This window comes from Ursus americanus, chromosome 1 (genome assembly GCF_024610735.1).
Source record: "Ursus americanus isolate L20-20 chromosome 1, mUrsAme1.1.p, whole genome shotgun sequence".
Lineage (NCBI taxonomy): Eukaryota > Metazoa > Chordata > Mammalia > Carnivora > Ursidae > Ursus > Ursus americanus.
The window spans coordinates 41,487,632-41,507,913 of NC_142127.1; the positions used below are offsets into that span (position 1 = coordinate 41,487,632).

Consider the following 20,282-nt stretch of genomic DNA (forward strand, 5'->3'; position numbering starts at 1 on the left):
TTCTCTGTTCTTTATACTTATGCATGTGTTTTTCTCCTATACGTTGATTCTACATCAAGATATGTATAGAATGAGTGTTCTACTTTTAGAACATTAAATTGGGGCTGTGGGGACTAGATTGCTTTCAGCGAATTTTTATACGTGCTGTAGCACCATGGAATCCTGAAGACTACAATAGGTTCTCAAGTTCTGGATGACTAGAGTTAATTGTGTCTTCACATTGCCCAAATTATGCTTACTCATTGACACACCAGGGAACTTCAAAGAGCTGCAGGCAGGCAAATCCCTTACTGTCTATACTTTATATAAAATAAGTCTCATAGTCTAAGTCCGTGATTAAAGGAAAAGTTTTCAGAATCAATAGAAATGTCTAGTGGCATGAGCACAATATACATTGTGACATGCTCTCAGGGCCTTATCAGGAGATAAAAACATTAGATTATTTAGCTTGAGAATGAGGAAACTAAACAAGATTGAAAGGAGATTTAATAAATCTTCAAGTGTATCAAGAACATTATTGTATAGACAACATTTTCAAGTTGTTCTCCATTTCCAGCAAGATAAAAATAAGAGATTAACTTCAGGATAAGGGATTTTGATTAAGCCTACCAAAGAACAGCTTGACAGTAATGGTTCTGATTTTAGAAAAAGTTACCAAGAGAATAATGAAAGACACTGCAGAAATAAATTAACACCTATTTGAGTGGTTTATTGTTCTGCAATCAGCCAGAGGACTCAACAATTAGCCCAATTCAACAAATATGTATCAACCATTCCTTGTTAAAGGACTCCGCAGTTTGATAGAGAAAAAGGACAACAAACATTAACCACTGTGCAGGGCAGATTTTGACACCAAAGGAAAGTGACATGGGAATTCATAAAAGAAAGAAAATCTATATATTTGGAGAAATCAAGAAAAGGGCTCATATTAAAGAGCGTTTCTCTGTGTGCTAGATAAGATGCTCCCCAATTCATGAATTGCTCATAAAGCCAATTACATCTTTAAGAAAGAGTTTATGTTGAATGTATCATTGGAGATTAACCATGACAAGAAAAAGGTAATTTTGGTGGATGAAAAAGTGGTGTGATGTGATTGCATGTGCCTGTGTTTGAGGACAGCAAGGTAAATTCTGATTAAAGGAATGATATAAGCAAAAAAACAGAAATGATTTACATGGAAGAGAGGGCAGTTTAGTTTACTTGAAGTGTAGAGTAAGCTGAAGCTAGTAGATGAGCTGCCCTACAGAGAGAACTCAGAGAGAAAGGGGCCAAGGAAAGAACTTGGATGAAGAAGGCAAAAGGAGGAAGAGAATCAAAAGGAAGATGCTCAAATTCTATTTCATTTATTGATTCACCTTTTTAACAAATATTTGCTGAATACTTGCTATGAGACAAGCACTGAAGTTACAGGTGACTAAATATTTCCCTTCTCCATGGAGTTTAGGGTCTAGGGACAAGCAACATTGATTAAATATGATGCAAACAGACACAGAACTACAACTGGAATTAATGCTGCAAAATAGAGGAGCTGCTGGGAGAAGGACAGGTTAGGGTTGTTGAGGGAAGGGGAAGTTCTTAGAGGGGAAGTCCTTTAAATATGTGTATGACATAAACATAACTGCATTTAGGAAAAAAAAAAAACTCACCAGTGGTCCAGTGTAGGGAATAGATGAAAGAGGGGCAGGTTGGATGTGGGGGAGGTGAACTGAGTTGCTCTTTCAGTGTTCCAGGTGATAGATTAGGGTAGCTTGGCCAAGAGTTGTGGCTAAGAAGATGGAGAGAAGTGAACCAAAACAGACCTGGTCTGAAGACTAAATGGAGATGTACTGGAGTGGCAATAACAAGACTTGTTGCCAGAGTTGATGGAGGGTTGAGAGAAGGTCACCTCCTAGATAGATATTTATCTAGATATCTGGTTTGGGTGGTGGGTCCATTTAGAGACATGGCAACTGATGAAGAGACAGGTTTCCAGAGGGACATCATGAGTTCAATTTAGGAAATTTTGAGTTTGAGCTGCCTTTGAGATTTCAAGTTGATGGTTTAATAAGCAGTTGGATATGAGATTGAAGCTCAGATGGCTTGGAATTAAGATGTAAATATTCACGTCTTATGTGAGAATATAATTAAACAATATAAATGAGATCGTCCAGGAAAACATTTGTATAGAATGAGAAGAGGCCTAGGGCCACACCTTGAGAAATTCTAATAACTAATAACTGGTTTAGAAGATAATGATCCTGTAATTCTTTTCAGGGAATTACTGAGTGCTAGAAGGAAAACTGGAAGAGTGCCGTATCACAGATGCCAAGAGAAGAGTATTCAAGAAAACAGAGGACTTGTTTTGCTGAGAGCCAAATTTTAGACTGGCACATTTGTTGGATCAACCTGGGGCAAGAGTGGAGACTTCTTCAGGAAAACCTTCTCTCATCTGCCCAAGCACAATTAAATGTACCTTCATCTGGGTTTCCATTGAGGTATGAGGTCATTCTATTACACACCTGCTATTTTTATTCAAAATTGCAAAGGGTGTTCTATCTCCCTTCCTAGGCAAGCTAGGGGCTGTTTTACACAGCTAGTTTCTCAGAAATTGAGCAGTTCTTTAAAAATGTGAAATGTTAAATAGTCATTGAATACACAAGCAAAACATAAAGAATGGTTAGAGGGGCAGAAAAACCCACAGAGGACAAGAAGTGGCAAGTCCATCAGAGAGTGTGGGGTGAAGAGTCCTAACAAATATCACCTTCGTCCACGTCCTACATGTGAGAGGATGGAGCATTCAGGCTGCAACAAGGGTCCTCCCTCTGGAACACTCTGTTCAGGACTTGGGGTGTAGTTATTCAACTGCTACTAATTGGCCTCCTATTTTTTCCCCCTTTTTTCTGTTTTTAACGAACCTACTCTATATCTCTATCTGTGATGTCCCTGTAGATATCAGATGGTGCTGCTGAATGACATTGTTGAGAGCTATCAATCAGTAACCCTATCATTAGATCCTGGAAAAAGCAAAGGATTTGCCTTTCTAAAATCAGAATGAAACTCACCGTTGAAATCAGTAGTAAATGAGCATTTAGTAAGAACGGCTAATAACCACATGCTGTACATTTAAACTTTAGAAATAAAATGAATTACCTTTGTCTCCCTCACTATCAAATGAGAATTTCCTTCTTCGTAGTTTACAGTTGTCTCCTTCAGAATCATTCACGGACTGTGATCGTAGTAAGAGATCAGCCTTTGTTAATGGACATGAAGATAAAATGGAAGATTATTCAATTTGAATATAATGTATTGTCAGTAAATTCTTTGCTGTTTCACATCATTTCAACCACTTGAGACTTAATTATTAGATTGCAAGCAAACAGCTACAGTACTTTGCTTCCTGGTTGTCTCTAAATTATAAAATGGACTGATAGAATAATTCTAGTAGTTTCACCATCTGATGAGGAAATCATAGTTGTAGAAGTTATTTATCAAAGTGTTTGGGGATAATGTTGTCAACATTCAGAGACAACATATTCTTTCATGTGGAATGTATTTTATGTAACTTGGTAAAGTTAAAATAAAAATAATAATTAAAAAATTGCAGAATCTGTATTACTGCAGAGAAAAAAGTAAAAGTTAATTATAACTAGCTATGCTGTTTAAATACATGGTAATGATTGCAAAGTTAAATTTCATGATAAATATAAGGTTAAATTCATTGAACACTATGCTTTAGGCAGTTTATTATTTTGAGCTATTATTTTATTCTAAGTTCCTCCTTCCTTCCCCTCTGGAAAATATTATCATTCTTGTAATAAAAATGAAAGCTCCCAAATAAATAAAATCAATGAAAACCCCTGTTTTCTTTAGTTGCTGCCTAAACTTTTTATGTAAAGAAGTTATCTTGTTGTCTTTCAAGGCAAAATCAAAATGAGGCTGGTGACATTAAACTGAGATTTTAATAAGGTATTGAATTCATTAAAAAACATGTGTTTTTGATAACTTGAGCCTCTTATCATCTAGATATTTTTCAACTTCTCAGTATTTTGAAAAGAAGCAATTATCTGAGTTGGTGCTTCAGGTTATTAAATGGTTACCCTGGTGACCTTACAAGTTTATCCTCTTTCAGGCTCTCACAGTAGCTGGGAATGACTGTAACTCTGGGAGAATTAAATCCCCTACCTTTTACCTAACTATTGACTTGAGGATTTTTTCTCCCAGAGAGTATATTAGTTAGCATTAAAAAAACACTTGGAAGTGTCAAAAGCCCAACATTTGGTTTCTGGCAAAAAGCTATTTAGAATCAGAGCTGGGGTAATGGGGTTTTGGGGGGAAAGGGGGGGGAATAAACTAGTAGTAAATTGTAGGCTGCAATTCTGTATTCTTAGAATAGTGATAAGTCATAAAGACATATTTTCATAGTAGAAGAGAGTGAGGGATACAAGGGTTAGACTAATTTTGACTCAGGTTTAAGCCTGATTAATTTATATTTCTGTGATTTAGAAATTGTATGAAATGTGGACCTAAACTTGAATGAGTTTAATTTTTTTCATTATTATTGAAAAGACCTTGCCAACCAGTGTGTGGTGTCAATAATAGCTGGGAGAATATTTTCACCCTGCGTAAAATAAGTTCTTCTAGTTGACTTTCAACAGCCTAGGATCACCCATTTCTTACAAAGAATGGTTACACTCAATAAAAACCAAGGCTTTTTTAAATCCAGTGTGTCACCTAAGAGTTCCTGAAAGGTCAAATTTAATTGACCTCCTTAAAGGTATTCAGTATATTCAAAAGTAATTAGACTGAATTCCTTCCCTCTAATTTAGAATTTCCAATATGAAGTTGGCTTTTCCTTCCAAATATTTAGAATTGGTAAAGTTTTGCTATATTTTGCTTGATCTTTCAGAAGTATTTTGGTGATCCAAGAATAAAATAAAATGTCATAAGTATGAAAATAAGCAAACCGTTAACATATACCTTTGCACTCTCATGTCTTAGGTTAAAAGTCAACTCTAGGTTTGTGAGAAAGTGATCGGAAAACTCGGGATACATATCCAAAACTTCTAACAAGTCTTCTCTCTGGATCTTATGCAAGTCACAGTATGTGAGAGCTCTCACATCTGCATTAGACTTTCCAGGTTTAGCATAAAGATGAACCATTTCTCCAAATATATCGTTTTTTCCTAAAGAAAAAAGAAAGAGGTAAAAGGAGTCTGAACTTAATGTTTTCTTTCTAAAAGTACAAGGAGACCACTGACCAATCCTTGGACCAAAGACTTCAAATGGAAGATCCCATGGCCAACAGATGCTGGGCAGCAAAATTCCAGTACCTTCTACTGACTGCCTCAGTCATGCTTGTTTGCTGAGTGGAATTTTACCTCTTAACATACTGGTCCTGGTATAATTCCTATTATTTCCTTGTTTTGATTCTTTGACTAAGTCTCTAGAAATGCAGCAAACATGACTTTAGTCTGCTCTGCCCTATATGGCTAGCAAAGGGTCTTGCCTTATAGTGGGTGTGGTCTAATTTTGTCAATCCAAGAATATGAGAAAGGTGGCAGTGAGTCAGATTCACAAACTTTCTATCTTAGGATGGTCTCGGGGGTGGGGGAGTGGGTGATGCCAAGCATGGGGGTATAGTGGAACGCTTTCAAAACTAAGAGGACTAGGGGTATAATTTGAACATACCTTGTTTCCTTTAGAAACTACTTTTGGATTTGCCCTTGATGAATTTGTCCAATTGTTTAATAAATCTAGTTTTATTTATAGTCTTGCCTTTTTACCAAATGGCCTTTATTCTAAAAGTGTGTCCTTCTTGCTTTCTGGCCAAACCTGGGATTATTTCAGTATCTGGCTTCTGATGGGTCCTCCTCATCCCCTCTGCCTAGACACATGCCACCTGCTTTTCCAGGCTTTGTGCAACAATGAGGATGATGACAGCAACATCAAATGCTTATTGACAATTAAGTGGGTGCCAGGCACTGTGTCAAATGCTTAGGTGAATTATCTCATTTAATCCCTAAAATAACCTCATAAAGAAATTATTACTTATTATCTAAATATTATGACTATGGAAAGAAGATTAAAGAGGTAAACTGATTAGATCAAGGTCACCTACTTAGTTGGGTGAAGGGAGGGAGAGAGTAGCCATGATTAAATCTGGGGCATTCTGACTCCAGTCAAAATCTTTTCACACTTGGTATGTTTACTCTCCTCCCAATATTTTACCTGAATGTCATGGCCACTTCTATTTTTCTGTCTCTGAATGTCAAGACCCTTAAAAACTACAGAACACATTCTTAATAATTACTGATAAATTATTGATCATATAAATTTTAAAGATCATCAATGGTAGTGTAAAATCGTACTTTCTTACATATATCGTGAAGCTTCCTTTCAGACTTAGAAAAAAAACTTTCTAGATCCATTAAGTTAGTTTTTTTTAAGATTTATTTATTTATTTATTTATTTATTTATTTGAGAGAGAGAGAGAGATAGCCAGTGAGAGAGGGAACACAAGCAGGGGGAGTGGGAGAGGAAGAAGCAGGCTCCCAGCGGAGGAGCCTGATGTGGGGCTCGATCCCAGAACGCCGGGATCACACCCCGAGCCGAAGGCAGTTGCTTAACGACTGTGCCACCCAGGTGCCCCCATTAAGTTAGTTTTTGATAGACAAGTTTATATATACCGGACTATGGAAACTATCAAAGACTTTTTTTTTTAAAGATTTTATTTATTTATTTGACAGAGAGAGACAGCCAGCGAGAGAGGGAACACAAGCAGGGGGAGTGGGAGAGGAAGAAGCAGGCTCTTAGTGGAGGAGCCTGATGTGGGGCTCGAACCCAGAATGCTGGGATCACGCCCTGAGCCGAAGGCAGATGCTTAACCACTGTGCTACCCAGGTGCCCCGGAAATTATCAAAGACTTTTAAACGATAAAATTCTAATTGGTCAAAAATATCTGTAATGTTCTTATTTTAAATGTGAATTTAATGGGGACAAATCAGAAAGCATGTCTCTATGACAGAAATTGATATGGGATGGGGTGCCTGGGTGGCACAGCGGTTGGGCATCTGCCTTCGGCTCAGGGCATGATCTTGGCGTTATGGGATCGAGCCCCACATCAGGCTCCTCTGCTATGAGCCTGCTTCTTCCTCTCCCACTCCCCCTGCTTGTGTTCCCTCTCTCGCTGGCTGTCTCTATCTCTGTCAAATAAATAAATAAAATCTTAAAAAAAAAAAAAGAAATTGATATGGGAGAGAATGCATTAACTTTGTTTTAAATAAATACCTTGCTTCAAACATGGAATGAATAAGCATAATTTATGAGGATTTTAGGTGCAGATTTACATGGAAATGGGGACAGAAAAAAAGGACCTTGAAATTCTTTACAGTTTTAATACTTTGGTATAGATATTATCAAAGAAAAGCTCTCAACTAAATTCAGCATGAGCTTTGCATTTTAATTCGTTTACACGACTGTAAATGAGCAAAAACTAAGCCAGTCAGTGTGTACTGCCTAACTACACTCTAAAATTACTTTTTTATAAAGCAAGAGGGCTTGTTACCTCCCTGTAGAAGCTGGGGCAGGCTGACTCTAAGATCAGGAATGCAATGAAGCATGCTTTTTCCCTGGCAACACACAGAGCAAACTGTCAAGGCCAAACCTGGTGAAAGTCCAAGTTTATTATGTAGCTGCTACCTGATTTATGTTTTTATTCTTTGCCTGCTTATTGAATCGTAAACCCAGTTGCGCATCTTGTCAATATGAGATTTAAAGAAAACTGTCACTATAACAAAATTGTCAAAATGTATAGGAATTCCTCAAACTTCATCCTGTGCTAGGCCGTACTCTGGTTCTACACAGCAGCAACGGAAACAGACAACATCCTTGTCCCTTTTTGGATGTTAACATCAAGAATCTAGTGAAAGGAAATTGTTGAGTTACATGCTCATTATTTAAATAGGCCTGGATTTAATCCACAGGAAAACAGAGAAATGCCAAATATGGGGGGTGGGTGTTCCCATCGGGAGACTGAGGCTTAAACCTCCTGGTGAGGTAGTAGGGGAGAAAAACTGATCACTGCTCCTTTCCTCTTTCGCACTGTTCTAATATTCCGAAGAAACCCTACAAGTTCACACTGACTAAATTTGGTTTTGAAAAGACAGATTGGACAGATGGACTTTCTTTTGCACCCAAACCAGTTTAATTTACTAGTAATTTTAATCTCCTCACCACCTTTATCCCTGGGTGCTAAGTTCATAGCTCTCTATATGACTTAGGTAAGGATTCGTATAATTCCATTTGATGGGACAGAGCACGTAGAAGTGCAGAGCAAATGGATGAAATTTACCAACACATCAACACAGTCCATGACAGGGCACTGGCGCATACTAGCAAGTATCTTACAATGTATACATTATATTTAAGGCGTTAAGGGATCCAGCATGAATCCAAGGTTCTCCAGCATGAAAGCAAAACACTGACTGTTTTCATATATTTGGCCTCAAATGCTTAAGTAGCTGCCAAGAACTAAGGAGAGTCATGGAAGCGTTTACACATCAGAGAAAAAGTGAGACAGTCACGAAAACATACTTTCTGCAAGGTCAATTTGATTTGGATTGAATTTTAAATAAAGCTTTAAAATTACCTATCAGTCTTAAAATAGTACTCATAAATACATGGATCGGTCCTGTTTTCTACCATTTTGAACTATGTATCGCACCAGCTAATACCTGAATTTGTCACCAGCCACTTCTGAAACACTCACCCAGAATAGCTACCACAATGTCATCTTTGAGGATTTCAATGGAGCCTCTGGATAGGAAATAAAGTGCAGTGAGGACATCCCCACAGTGAACGAGAGTGTCTCCTGGAGGTGCATGGGTCGTCTTGAACTTCATTGCCAAAGCTCTAAGGCAACCTTTACTTGCCCCCCGAAAGGCTTTGCAGTTTTGCAGCAAAGTCTGGTTGAGATGTAGACAAATGTCAGCTTGTAAACATTCTGGGAAACCCTTTAGGACCTGAGGGAAAAAAATAAAAGAGTTTCATACTACCAGTGCACAGGGTACAAGTATATTTCTTGCTCACAGAACTGCAGGTGTAGTCACTGTCACATGAGTTCTTACAATGCTTCTACCTAGCCTGCCTATTTGGTTTGCTAAACATGTCAGAATTTTAACTCAAATACTTGTTCTCTGAGTTAACTGCAGGCATTCAGGCTCAACACCAATGCTGTCTTATTAAAATGTAATGCCTGTGTTTCGCACTGCTTCTCATTCCCTGCGTCGTGTGAGGTAGCATCGTACTGTGCACATATAGAATGCAAATGTGACAATTAGTAGGACATAACTAATGAAAGGTGGTACAGCTAGAAAGACAACCTTTTGAAGGAATCTCAAGTCAATTTGGATTGCTGTCCCTGGTATACTTCTTAATTGGAATTAGTAAAAATAATGATCCTGAAATAGCCATGGTATTTATAAATGTCATATACCAGAGAGCGCTCTTAGCTAACAGTATGTGGAATATTTATATTTCATATGCACACTATTAATACTAAATATTTTGATAAGCACTGAAAATAGAGAAAGGGAAGGAGAACAGCAAACATACTTTAAAAGTATAGCTATGTTTTCAGAAATGGAAATTGTGCCAAAGTTTACAATGCAAACATAAAGCTTTTAACAGCACTACTGTTTTGACAACCTATTCGGTGACTAATTTTAAATCTTATAGAAGAGATTAAATAATAACTTGTGACAAGCGCCACTCAATTTAAACTGAATAAAATTCTATATTGTTTTATAAACTTCCCAGTATACAATGGGCCGAAGACACTCAACTCTTGCTTCTCCGTGTGTGTGTCTTAGCTATTATGGGTGTCGTATATAGATTTTAATTCTCATGTGGACTTTCTTCTGTCAGTAAAAATAAATCCATTTAAATGTGCTTTGGAGTAGAGGTAAGAGGCATTACATAGTGCTTAATAATGTAATTTTAGGATTTCTTAAATTTTGGGTCAAACTTGCTATTACTATTCAGTATAGCTAAAAGTCATCATGAATTATTTGTCCAGATAATTGAGATGTATATGGTCCATAGAAGAACTTCAAATTAGATCACATTTGAGTTGACTTACACTTATGTCTATTTGAAATGTTAAAGCAGCCACAACTGTACTTCTTCTCTAGGACCCCTGTGTGATGCAGTCAGTCAGACGGGCATGGTATCATACAAACGCATCAACGAGAGACCGAAAACATGACAGCCACTACCTCCAATCTTGTTTCCTTCATTGTGGAGTCACGCACAGAAATGGGTGGAGGGCATTTTAGAAGAAAACCCACAGAATATGAATTCTGGTCATGAATTTGCCACAGTTTGACACTTGTGCAAGTCACTTCATCTATCTGTGTTTCTTTGTCAGAGAAAAAGAGCTTTTTCAATTTTGAAATTTGTGGTAAGTTACCAGTAAACAGTGTGCCAATTTCTAGACACTGCTTACCCAGCTCCACACAGCTGTAGGAACTCAGACATCTATCCTGAAGTTTCTATATTACCTGGCTCAGACCCAAAAGAAATGAGCCTTCCTCGTCTCTGAATTCCTGGGCACTCTTTTGAAACTTCTGTCCTTAACTCTATCTTTCAGACTTTGTCTACACGACTGGACTCCTACCAGATTTTCTTCTTGGACTAAAGTCCTCCCCCAAATGAGAACTTGCCTAGTTTTTGCCCATTTCTGCTCTTGGGGGCTGGGGGCTCTTTCCCACTCTTTGTCTGATCCTAAACAACTCAGCTCCTCTCATAGAGCCAACCCTCTGGAAGGTCGCTGACCCCTTCTACTGGTCTAAACTATCAAACAGGATTTTTGGGCAAGTGATGCTAGACTGGAGTTAAGCAAGGTTTGCACACTGTTTTCTGAAATAGGGCTTTTTTATTTGGGGGTGCTATAGTAGGAAAACCCCAGTTCACTGATCTTCCTGCATATGATATACTTTTTTTCCTCCCTAAAGACTACTGTTGTGGTCTCAGCATAATTCTCCGATGTCCCCATACAGATAAAAATGTAAAAAACATCACACCAAGCAACAAGTTAGACATGTCTATTTTTTCCCTAAGATTTGGCTATAAAAATGTACAAAAAGGCATTTTATATTTCACATAAATGGGGAAATAGCACTTTCCCTATAATAGTTGGAATGAGATTATTGAGCTTGTAGCTGCTATTTCTGGCATTTTCCTGAAGTTCCTCTGTTATACTTTGAGTATAGCCTGCTTATAAAAGGAAAAATTGTGCGTGTGTGTGTGTGCACACATGTGCACAAGAGTGTGTATACATGCTTTGAATTGGAAGGTTCAGATGAGATAGAGGTAGGGGTTACTCATTTCTCTGAGTATGTTAGATGAGCTATGGAATCAGAAAGGCATGAGATGAAATTCTAGTTCTGACACTTATTAGTTGTGATTTTGGTTAATTCAATTAAATTTTCTTGAGATTCAGTTTCTTCAATTGTAAAAATAATTAATAATACCTACTTCACAGGGTTGTGCTCACAATTAAATGTGATAATGTATATAAATTATCCCATCCATTGTAGCTGTTCCATAGACAGTTTATTTCTGACTTTTTCTTTTCTTTTCTTTTCTTTTCTTTTCTTTTCTTTTCTTTTTTTGTCATACATATTTATTATTCCTGAAGAACTAGTAAGTTCTCTTTGGCTAGAAATTAAGAGACACAACACCCATTGTATTCTCCTTGGTCTCTTTGGTGAATAGAGAATTCACCACTAAGTTTTGTGTACTATTGCCTCGACAGAGTTTAAGAAAACTTTTATTTCCTGTTTCTGACTCGTGTTAAATGTTTTGGCTTACTTGCACTAGGTTTTCATTGTGAGTTGTCTTAAATTCTTTTTGAAAGTAAGCAGTTACTAAATCAATATAAATATGTTCTTGGAATGCCAATACACTTAGAATTACTCACAAAACCATAAAGGGTACTTGGGAAAGTTTTTCAACATTATTCTCTTCTCAAATGTTCTTAAGGGTCATCTCCTAGCATTTATCCTATCAGATGTGATATCCATTGGAAAGAATGGCCTCAAGTTGGAGGTACCACAAAGTTTCATGGAGAAGTCTTTGCTGGCCCAGGGAGAAGATACACACATGTTGGCATGAAGAACTTATCTGGATTAAGGAATTCTCCTGTGATGTTAGCCCTTTACTAACTTTGTTAATTTTCTTTAGTTAGTTACATGGATCACTTGAGTAAAAGTCAATGGAAGTTAATATTTAGTAATCGGATCTCTTACTGACCCAGAGGTTTAAATGTCCTACATTAGGTAGCAGCTTTGGAATCTGGGGTATGCCTAAGTAAAGGGACTTTAAAAGCGGAGCTAAAAGAGTGGGGTTATAGAGAAATAGAGTAAAGAACACTGGAAAGAGGGAGGAGAATGGGGTAGTTTTAAGTATATTCATCCAAGACACCCATTTCCATTGGTCTCAGCTGTGTTGCCTTCTTTACTTCCTACTCATTGTATTTCCTTTTCATCAGGTTTGGTTCCTCTGCTATACTACTAACATGGAACTTCTTCATTTAACAATCAAATATTAGCATTTTACCAGGTCTAGCAGATCTGGTTGTAAAGAGTAGGTATGTCAAGTACACAGGTACAAACCAAGACACAGCTGGTTTAGTGATTGTTATAACTATTTCCACCACACTCTACACAACCTTCTTGTCAGTCAAGTTCTGAGGCTCTGAGAGTACACAGCACCTTTCACTGTGTGTCTAGAGTCATTATTTATTGGGTTGATTTGATTTCAAAGACCCAAGAGCATCACCCAGAATCAGGTTCATGGCCTGCAGATTATATATTTAATCATATATATATATATATATATATATATATATATATATATATATATATTTAAACAGATACAATAAATATAAATATATATATATTCAATCAGAATTTTCCACACTTTGCTTTGCATGGACATTTATAGTACACATTTGGACATTTATAATCCTAGTGGTTGTTCAAATGAACCCTCAATATACAGTTAATTCAAGGTGAATGAAAAGCTCCAATTTAACTTTTCTAATATTTTCAGTTATGGGGGATTTTTAAAACTTCCTGATGTTTCAGAAAATTTTTTCAAGGCTGATAAAAATCCCATGTCTTTATTATGTTATAAGGTCACTTGAATATTTTATAAATGTAAGGTAACTCTCCTTTACTAGACTTTCTGTGAATACAACTCTTTGGGACCCTCAACTTTGTAAGACAAATGAGACATTCAGTCTTTTAAGTGAGTTTGAAATGCTTTCTGTGATTGCTAAAAGCAATCAACCCCATAGCTTACTACCAAAGGACCCAAGTTTAAGGACCCAAAGTTTAACATTCAAAGAAGAATAACCTAACAACTACACAACAAGATAGCATTATTAAATCAAACTAAATAAAACTCCTTGAAGAAGTCATACAAAGAGAAAAATGGAAATAATTAACTATCCCTTAGTAAGCACCTGTCAAACATGATCAGATATTAATTCAGAAGTATTTAACTTTATACTAAACTTCCCTCAAATGTGTATCTGCTGGCATACACGTAGTGGAATAAATTCTACAATTTTGTCAATATTTGCAATTATGCAGTGTGTGAATTCAAATTTTTTCCATACTGAGCAATGAATACAAAATTTAGAAAAGAATGGAGGCTGGGGTTAATGCCTGCAATTTCTGATTTGATATGAGTGTGCTCATCAAAATGATGTTCGTCTCATTTACTTTTTAATAAGTAGATCCTTAAATTAAACTTATATACTTATGCCAATAAAACAATTATGGTACCTATTTTTTGTATTGGGGTTTCAATGAAAAATAAGTTTGGCCCAGGTCTATGACAGATTACAAGTAAAGAAATGTGTCCTGAGCTTCAGTTAGTGGAGTCTGAGAAGAAGAATATTAATGAATATTAATTAAGATTATTATTATTGTTTTTTATATGAAACTATTGTATCATCCCTCAGGGTGGGGCCTACTTTCTATTGGATTTTGCTCTGGAAATAGTTCTTTTATAATCAATTTTCAATACAGTTTTGTCTTTCAACAGTAACTATGTGTCCTGTGGGTAGGGCAGGTGATTTATAGTCCTAAAACCATGATTTTCTTCCCTGCCCAGCAGTTTAAAGTTTATTCTATGAGTCTTCATGCTCCTAGCCCCACCCCATGTGATTAAAGAAAGGCAAAAGTTGCAAGAGAGAAATTTATTTCCTCATTCAACTTTTACCTGGATGCTGATAGATAAGGGTTTTCAAATAAAGTTAAATATTCACAATATATTGACAATAAACTCCTTATTCTTTCCTCACATTTAAGACACATGCCTCAATGCCTGCTGTCTCTTAGCTTGGATTGCAAAATGCTCTTTTATGGTGGGTATACTTTCTAGCTTCTGTTAGACAAAAACAGAGACATCATCTATGGTTTTTGAAATGCACTATATGCTTTAGAAAGAATCAAAATGTATTTTCTTACAGATGCCCCCTGTCCAGATAATATTGGAAAGTGGATTTATGTTGTAATGAATGGTTTTTGATTTGTTTCACTTAGTGTAGCCGCAGAGGGGGACATTCCTAAAGGCAGGCTGTAAAGGGCACCATAAGGAAGACAGTCTGAGCATATTAAATGATTCCCCTAAATAGCAAAGTAATCATATGAACAAGTTTGGTAACCACAATAACTGACATTAGGAAATTTTCTGAGGAAATTCTCTGGTTCATTAAATACACTTAGATCTTGACAAATTAGGATTAATCAAAACACAAATTAACACTCCCTATGAAACACTAAACCTCAAGTGTGATTATCAAATAGATGATGCAAGTAATATGTTAAATCTTAAGTCTCTGCCTAGAGTACAGCCTTAATATTTTATAGCATTTTCTGACTCTGATAGAATCATTGCTTGCCATGTGGGCATTCAGCATTTGGTAAATCTTTACCACTTATACGATACCAAACCTTGCTTTTTGTTGTTTCTAGAAGCTAATGTATATCCCAATTTTGCGGTCATCCCAGATCATATTATTGCTATGGTTATGATTTATCATTAAGGAATAGGAAGCACATGTTTTTCATGTTTCCTTGGGGATTACATGTTTAATACTTCATGTTTAATCACTGATCATGATAGGTGGGTTCTTTTAGCAGTTTTAAACATTTAAATATACATAGCCCTAGTCTGAAGCTTAAACTGCTTTGCTATCTGCTTTCTTATTTTACCTTCATGTGGCTAATGAGAATGAGGAATTATTTTATTGTATAGGAAGGGTATCTTATCTGGCCAGAACGAAGTATTATGCAATCCCTGATGGGGGCCCTTATAAGCCTTGAGAAAATTAACTAATTTTCTATGTGTAAGTTTTCAACGTTTATCACATGGTTACATCATTCAGAAGCAAATCATGAACAGAACAAAAACTTGCCACACACAGACATGGAAAACAACGTCATAAATCCTGAACTGATTTTGATGCAAGTAAAGATTCCCTGAAAAATGAAACAGTTTTTCCTCCTGCTTCTTCTCCTTGCCTCTCTGGCAGCTCTCACCACCAGGTCACAGCATGATATGTGAGATGTTTCTTTGCTTTCACAAGGACACTCAAACTTTAAAGTGACCTCAATTAAGTCAGGGCCAAGGATGAGTTGGAGTGTGGGTAATGATGAGTAGGCAGAGAGGATTTATTGCTTTTACATACATGTCCTTGTTACCCAGACTCCGGAATTTTGCTAATTCAGCAACAGCCTGACTTAAAAAGGTGCATTAGGATTTATTGTATAAGGTCCCAAGGGGAAACAATGGAACCCACTAGGGTTTCTAAAGGTAATAAGAGGAAAGTGGATGCTGAGAAACAATTTCAGGACCTTACCCTCAACGCAACTCCTTGAGAGAGGGAGTGAGGGAAGGCATTGACAGAATATAACTATCGTGGGATCTACTGGATGCTTTGCAAATACTTCTTCCCAAGTGGATTGATTGTAACTGACTTGAGCTTGCTCACAAAAAAGGAGAAGGGGGTGAAATCTTCCAGGTAATGAAAAGAATGATTTAAGTACCACTTTGTACTTGACACGTCATCTTGAATTTAAATCTAGTTTTATGTTTCAGAAACATCCCTCATGTGATAATATTTTAGAAGCAAATATTTTGATTGACTTGTCAACTTTATATAAGGAATAGAGAGTGGTGATTTACCTCATTTTTATATGTGAAAGCTGAAACATAAATGTATTAGGGATTTTATTTGTGGAAGAACTAAGACTTCAAACTTAGTCTAGGATTCTATCAACTATAGTGTCTTGCCACAGCTGTCCATTTGATTGGATTTCTAAAGTTGCTCCCAATATGTTTCCAATTCATTTAATTTAGCATAAATGTCATTTTCACTTTGTACCAGTTAGGGTATTTGTTCCTCAGAAAGATTAGGGCCAGACAGCAATTCCAATTGTTTTCTAAAGAAAGCGATGACTATATCAGCAATTGTATAATTTTTTACAAAATAGGAAAAGTTCTCAAAATAGTAGAAGGTCTCTTCCTCCTGACATACTTCTCTTCTGTAAAATGTGTTGATTCTTGCTACCTCAGCACTCTGAATGTTCCAGATATTGTCCCTGCCCATTTCTACTTCCCATCAACTGAACTTTAAATCAGCTGTCTATGTTCTGAAACCTATTTATGCTGGCTGTTCTTGTTGGTGGAATTATATAATTTAATCATATTTTACTTAAGAGAGTAAAATATGTGTAAAAAAGAGAGCAGATGTCCCTCATCCCCATGACAATAAAGCTAAATGTTTTGGAAAATCTTTATAAAAGTTGAGTCATTTTAAACATCACAACTACAGATCGCTTCTACATTAAGTGTAAGGTGCTTAAACATTTATAAAAGTAGAAATGTTATATAATCCATTAACTCTGACTATAATCCAAAAAATTAGAAAAATATTAAAAAGTGACCAGAAAATCAGAAATACATGGAAATTAAGAACCACACTCTATGATAACCTTCTCATCAAAGAAGAAATAATGTAGAAAGCATTAAAGGAGAAAGTGTCATATCAAAACCCATGAAACCACAGAAAAACTTGCACTGAAAGGAGACTGTATAGTCTTAACACCATTATTATTACAGAAGAAAGACTCAAACAATAAAAGACCTTATTACAATGTTAAAAATAATAAGAAAACCCACAGAAAAAAAAGGGAATTAATGAAGGCAGACTCTGGAAATAAAAAGAATAGTAGCAAGTATAAATTCATGCAAAGGCTAGTTCCTTGAACAAAATCCAATGGAATTTATAAATCTTTCAAAAGCCTGCTATAGGAAAGGAGAGAGAACAAAAATATGCAAGTTTAGGAATGAGAAAGCAGATGTACCTGTTGATACAGAAAATACTCAGTGAGTTAGAAGAGTCTTACATGCAATTTTACAACTTGGAAAGCCTAGTTGAAACGGATGAATTCTTCACAAAATATACATTACTGATAATGACCAAGGAAGAAATAGAATACATAATTACCATAGTAGAGTTGGAATGGTAATTAAAGACCTACTATGAAAATTTCCAGGACCACATGGTTTTACAGATGATTTCTTTCTAACAGTTTAAGAGCATATAAGTGTATACCAATATCATTATAAAATAGATGCAAAATTCTAAATAATTTACTAACCAACAAAATCAATAAAGACCCAGAAACTCTGCAACCAAGTAGGACTGATTCCAGAAATGCAAAGATATTTTAAAAGTATTAGTCTTAATGGTGAAGTTATTTTTATAACTTCAGCTATTACTATTCAAAATGGTTTTGGAGGATCTAGTGAACTAGAAATCATAATACACATTTGAAAAGAGAGAATGGATCTATTTCTTTTTGATGCTGATATGACTGCATATCTAGAACATCCAAGAGTAAATCCTCAAGGAAATCCGTCCAAGCGCCCAAACTAAACCAAATTATATTAAACTAAGAAAAAGTCCTATCAAAACAAGACAGGGAATTTGTTAAGGTGGCTGTAAAGAAGATGGTTTCACTCCTTATTATGTATAAGCAGGTAAAAATGGAAATGTGTAATGTATTTCATTTGTTCAACTGACTATGCTATATAAAATTTAAAAATAAATTTAATAACAAATATAAGAGTTTCTAAGAAGAAAATTATAACATTTTATTGAGGGAGATTTTATTTTTAAAATCTAAACAGGTGGTTCTCAATCCTGGCTACATACTAGAATAGACTTATAAAAATACTGATGCTCAGACTTCACTATAAGCAATTCTGATTTAATTGTTGTAGAGTTGATTTGAAAGCACTGAAATTTGTTTAATGCATTTCAGATGATTTTAATGTGCCGCAAGTGTGAGAACTTAATATTTAAATTCCAAAGTTATGTGAAAATCAATGTAAAATTCATAGGACGGAAAGAGATAGCAGCAGGCTTACAGTCCATTCTCTATCTTTTCTGAGGAACACCTGGAAAGAAAAGTGACCAGTCAATGACAAAACAGTAGTGACCTGCTTCTGGCAAACACACTAAGGGTGTGGGGTACTTCCTATCTATGGAGTGTTCTTAGTAGGATTCACGTAATATAAATTACTTAGGATAAACATCAATAGATTATAAGATTACAAGACATGGCTTTCTGGAAAATGTCATGTAGGCTATGTAACTTCCAGACTATAAAATGTAGAAGTTTAGTGACCAAAAGAGTTTCATTTGCTTACGTGTTATGCCATTACATACACTGTTTAAGGACCTCCTATGTTACACTGAGCCAAAACACATACTAATATGATAAGGAAGGATCATCATGTTTTGCTTAAGCCCCATGATTACATACATTCTTGAAATTGTTGGTAAATCTTGATATTGGTTACAATTTCTGACTCTCCTTAGCCAGAGTTGACAATCTGATCTTTGGGTTATCTCAAAAGCCAACATGGAGTTTGTTGTAATTGAATAAAAATAGTCATATATCTTATCTGGAAGAATAAGTACTCTCAAGTAACTAGGGAAATAAGAAAGACAAGATTAGTTAGGGTTGACCTACTTTGTCAGATATTAAAGCACGTATCAATCCACTAAGTACAAATCATTATTATATTGCCATAAGAATGAACTAATAGAGACCATTTGACAGTAAAGGTATGTACACCAATTATATCTGACAATTTAATGTATAAATAAGGTGGTATTTGAAATCGATAGAAAAAGAATGACTTACTTATATTCTACCAGTACTACCTTCTACTCATGTAAAGAAAATAATTTACAAGACTACATTTCAAACAGAACACAGAATTTTCTTTCTAATTACACAACAAAATTTATAAGAAAACCTGGGAAACTACTTGTATAATCCATAGGTTTAGCAGGAACTTTGAAAATCAGGACAAGATCTCTGAACTATATAAGAAAAGTTGACTAATTGGACCATATCTAAAAAAAAAAAACCCAAACTTTTAAATTCTAAAGATATTTTTAACAAAACCAACATGTTGAAAAGATACTGGAAACAAATTACAATATAGATGACAAATAAAGCATTAGTATCTGTAATTCATGAAGATGTCTTATAAAATGATAAGAAAAAGGTAACCAAAAACTATGCAAAAATGCTACCATATATAGGTAATTTATAGAGGAAACATCCTGATTAACCATATCTGCTTTGTTATAATGCTCTGACCTCACTGCTTGGTGTCTGCTATTCAATATTAAGCACTGGTCACAGACAAAGCAGACAAAATTAGAGTTAGATTCTGGGTTAAATCTCCCATCTTAGAAAACACGACTAATGACACAGTTTCTGGGCATTCTCATAGTTAGAACAAGTGAGGGCTAGAAATGGAACTCCATGATTCAAACACAATAATTATATCTATGTGGAGCCCAAGATGCAAACAAAAAAGAGGATTTTTGTTTTGCTTTGTTTTATTTTTGTTTTTTTTAGGAATATCTGCTACGAAAGAGGCAATGAGTAATTCTTTTTTCCATTCATACTCATCCCCATGGATAGCAATATGTATAAGCCAAGAAAAACAATTAAAATATATGTAAATTCTGTGAATAGTGAGGCCTTAAGTCTGTAAGAGCAATTGGCATGGATGAACTTACTTTTGCTTATTTTCACCCTTAAAAAAATGACTTAAAAAACTCTGACATATTGGGTGGAATATTGACATATCCATTTCAATATAAATATCCAGGCCCCTGCAATGTCTCAGGTAATTCT

The 20,282-nt window shown here is 35.7% G+C and overlaps 1 protein-coding gene across 3 annotated transcripts in view; it reads right to left on the reverse strand.

The window, feature by feature from the left end:
- Positions 1–20,282, reverse strand: part of KCNH7 (potassium voltage-gated channel subfamily H member 7) — a 456,827-nt gene that overhangs the window by 17,287 nt on the left and 419,258 nt on the right. For 2 of the 3 annotated variants that reach the window (XM_087864420.1, XM_087864413.1), the window contains 3 exons: positions 8,747–8,999; positions 4,957–5,162; positions 3,130–3,229 (listed from right to left, as the gene is read on the reverse strand). In XM_087864420.1, coding sequence (XP_087720546.1) covers positions 3,130–3,229; positions 4,957–5,162; positions 8,747–8,999 — 559 coding nt within the window. The remainder of the gene's footprint in view (positions 1–3,129; positions 3,230–4,956; positions 5,163–8,746; positions 9,000–20,282) is intronic. The other variant, XM_087864433.1, reaches the window with a different exon arrangement.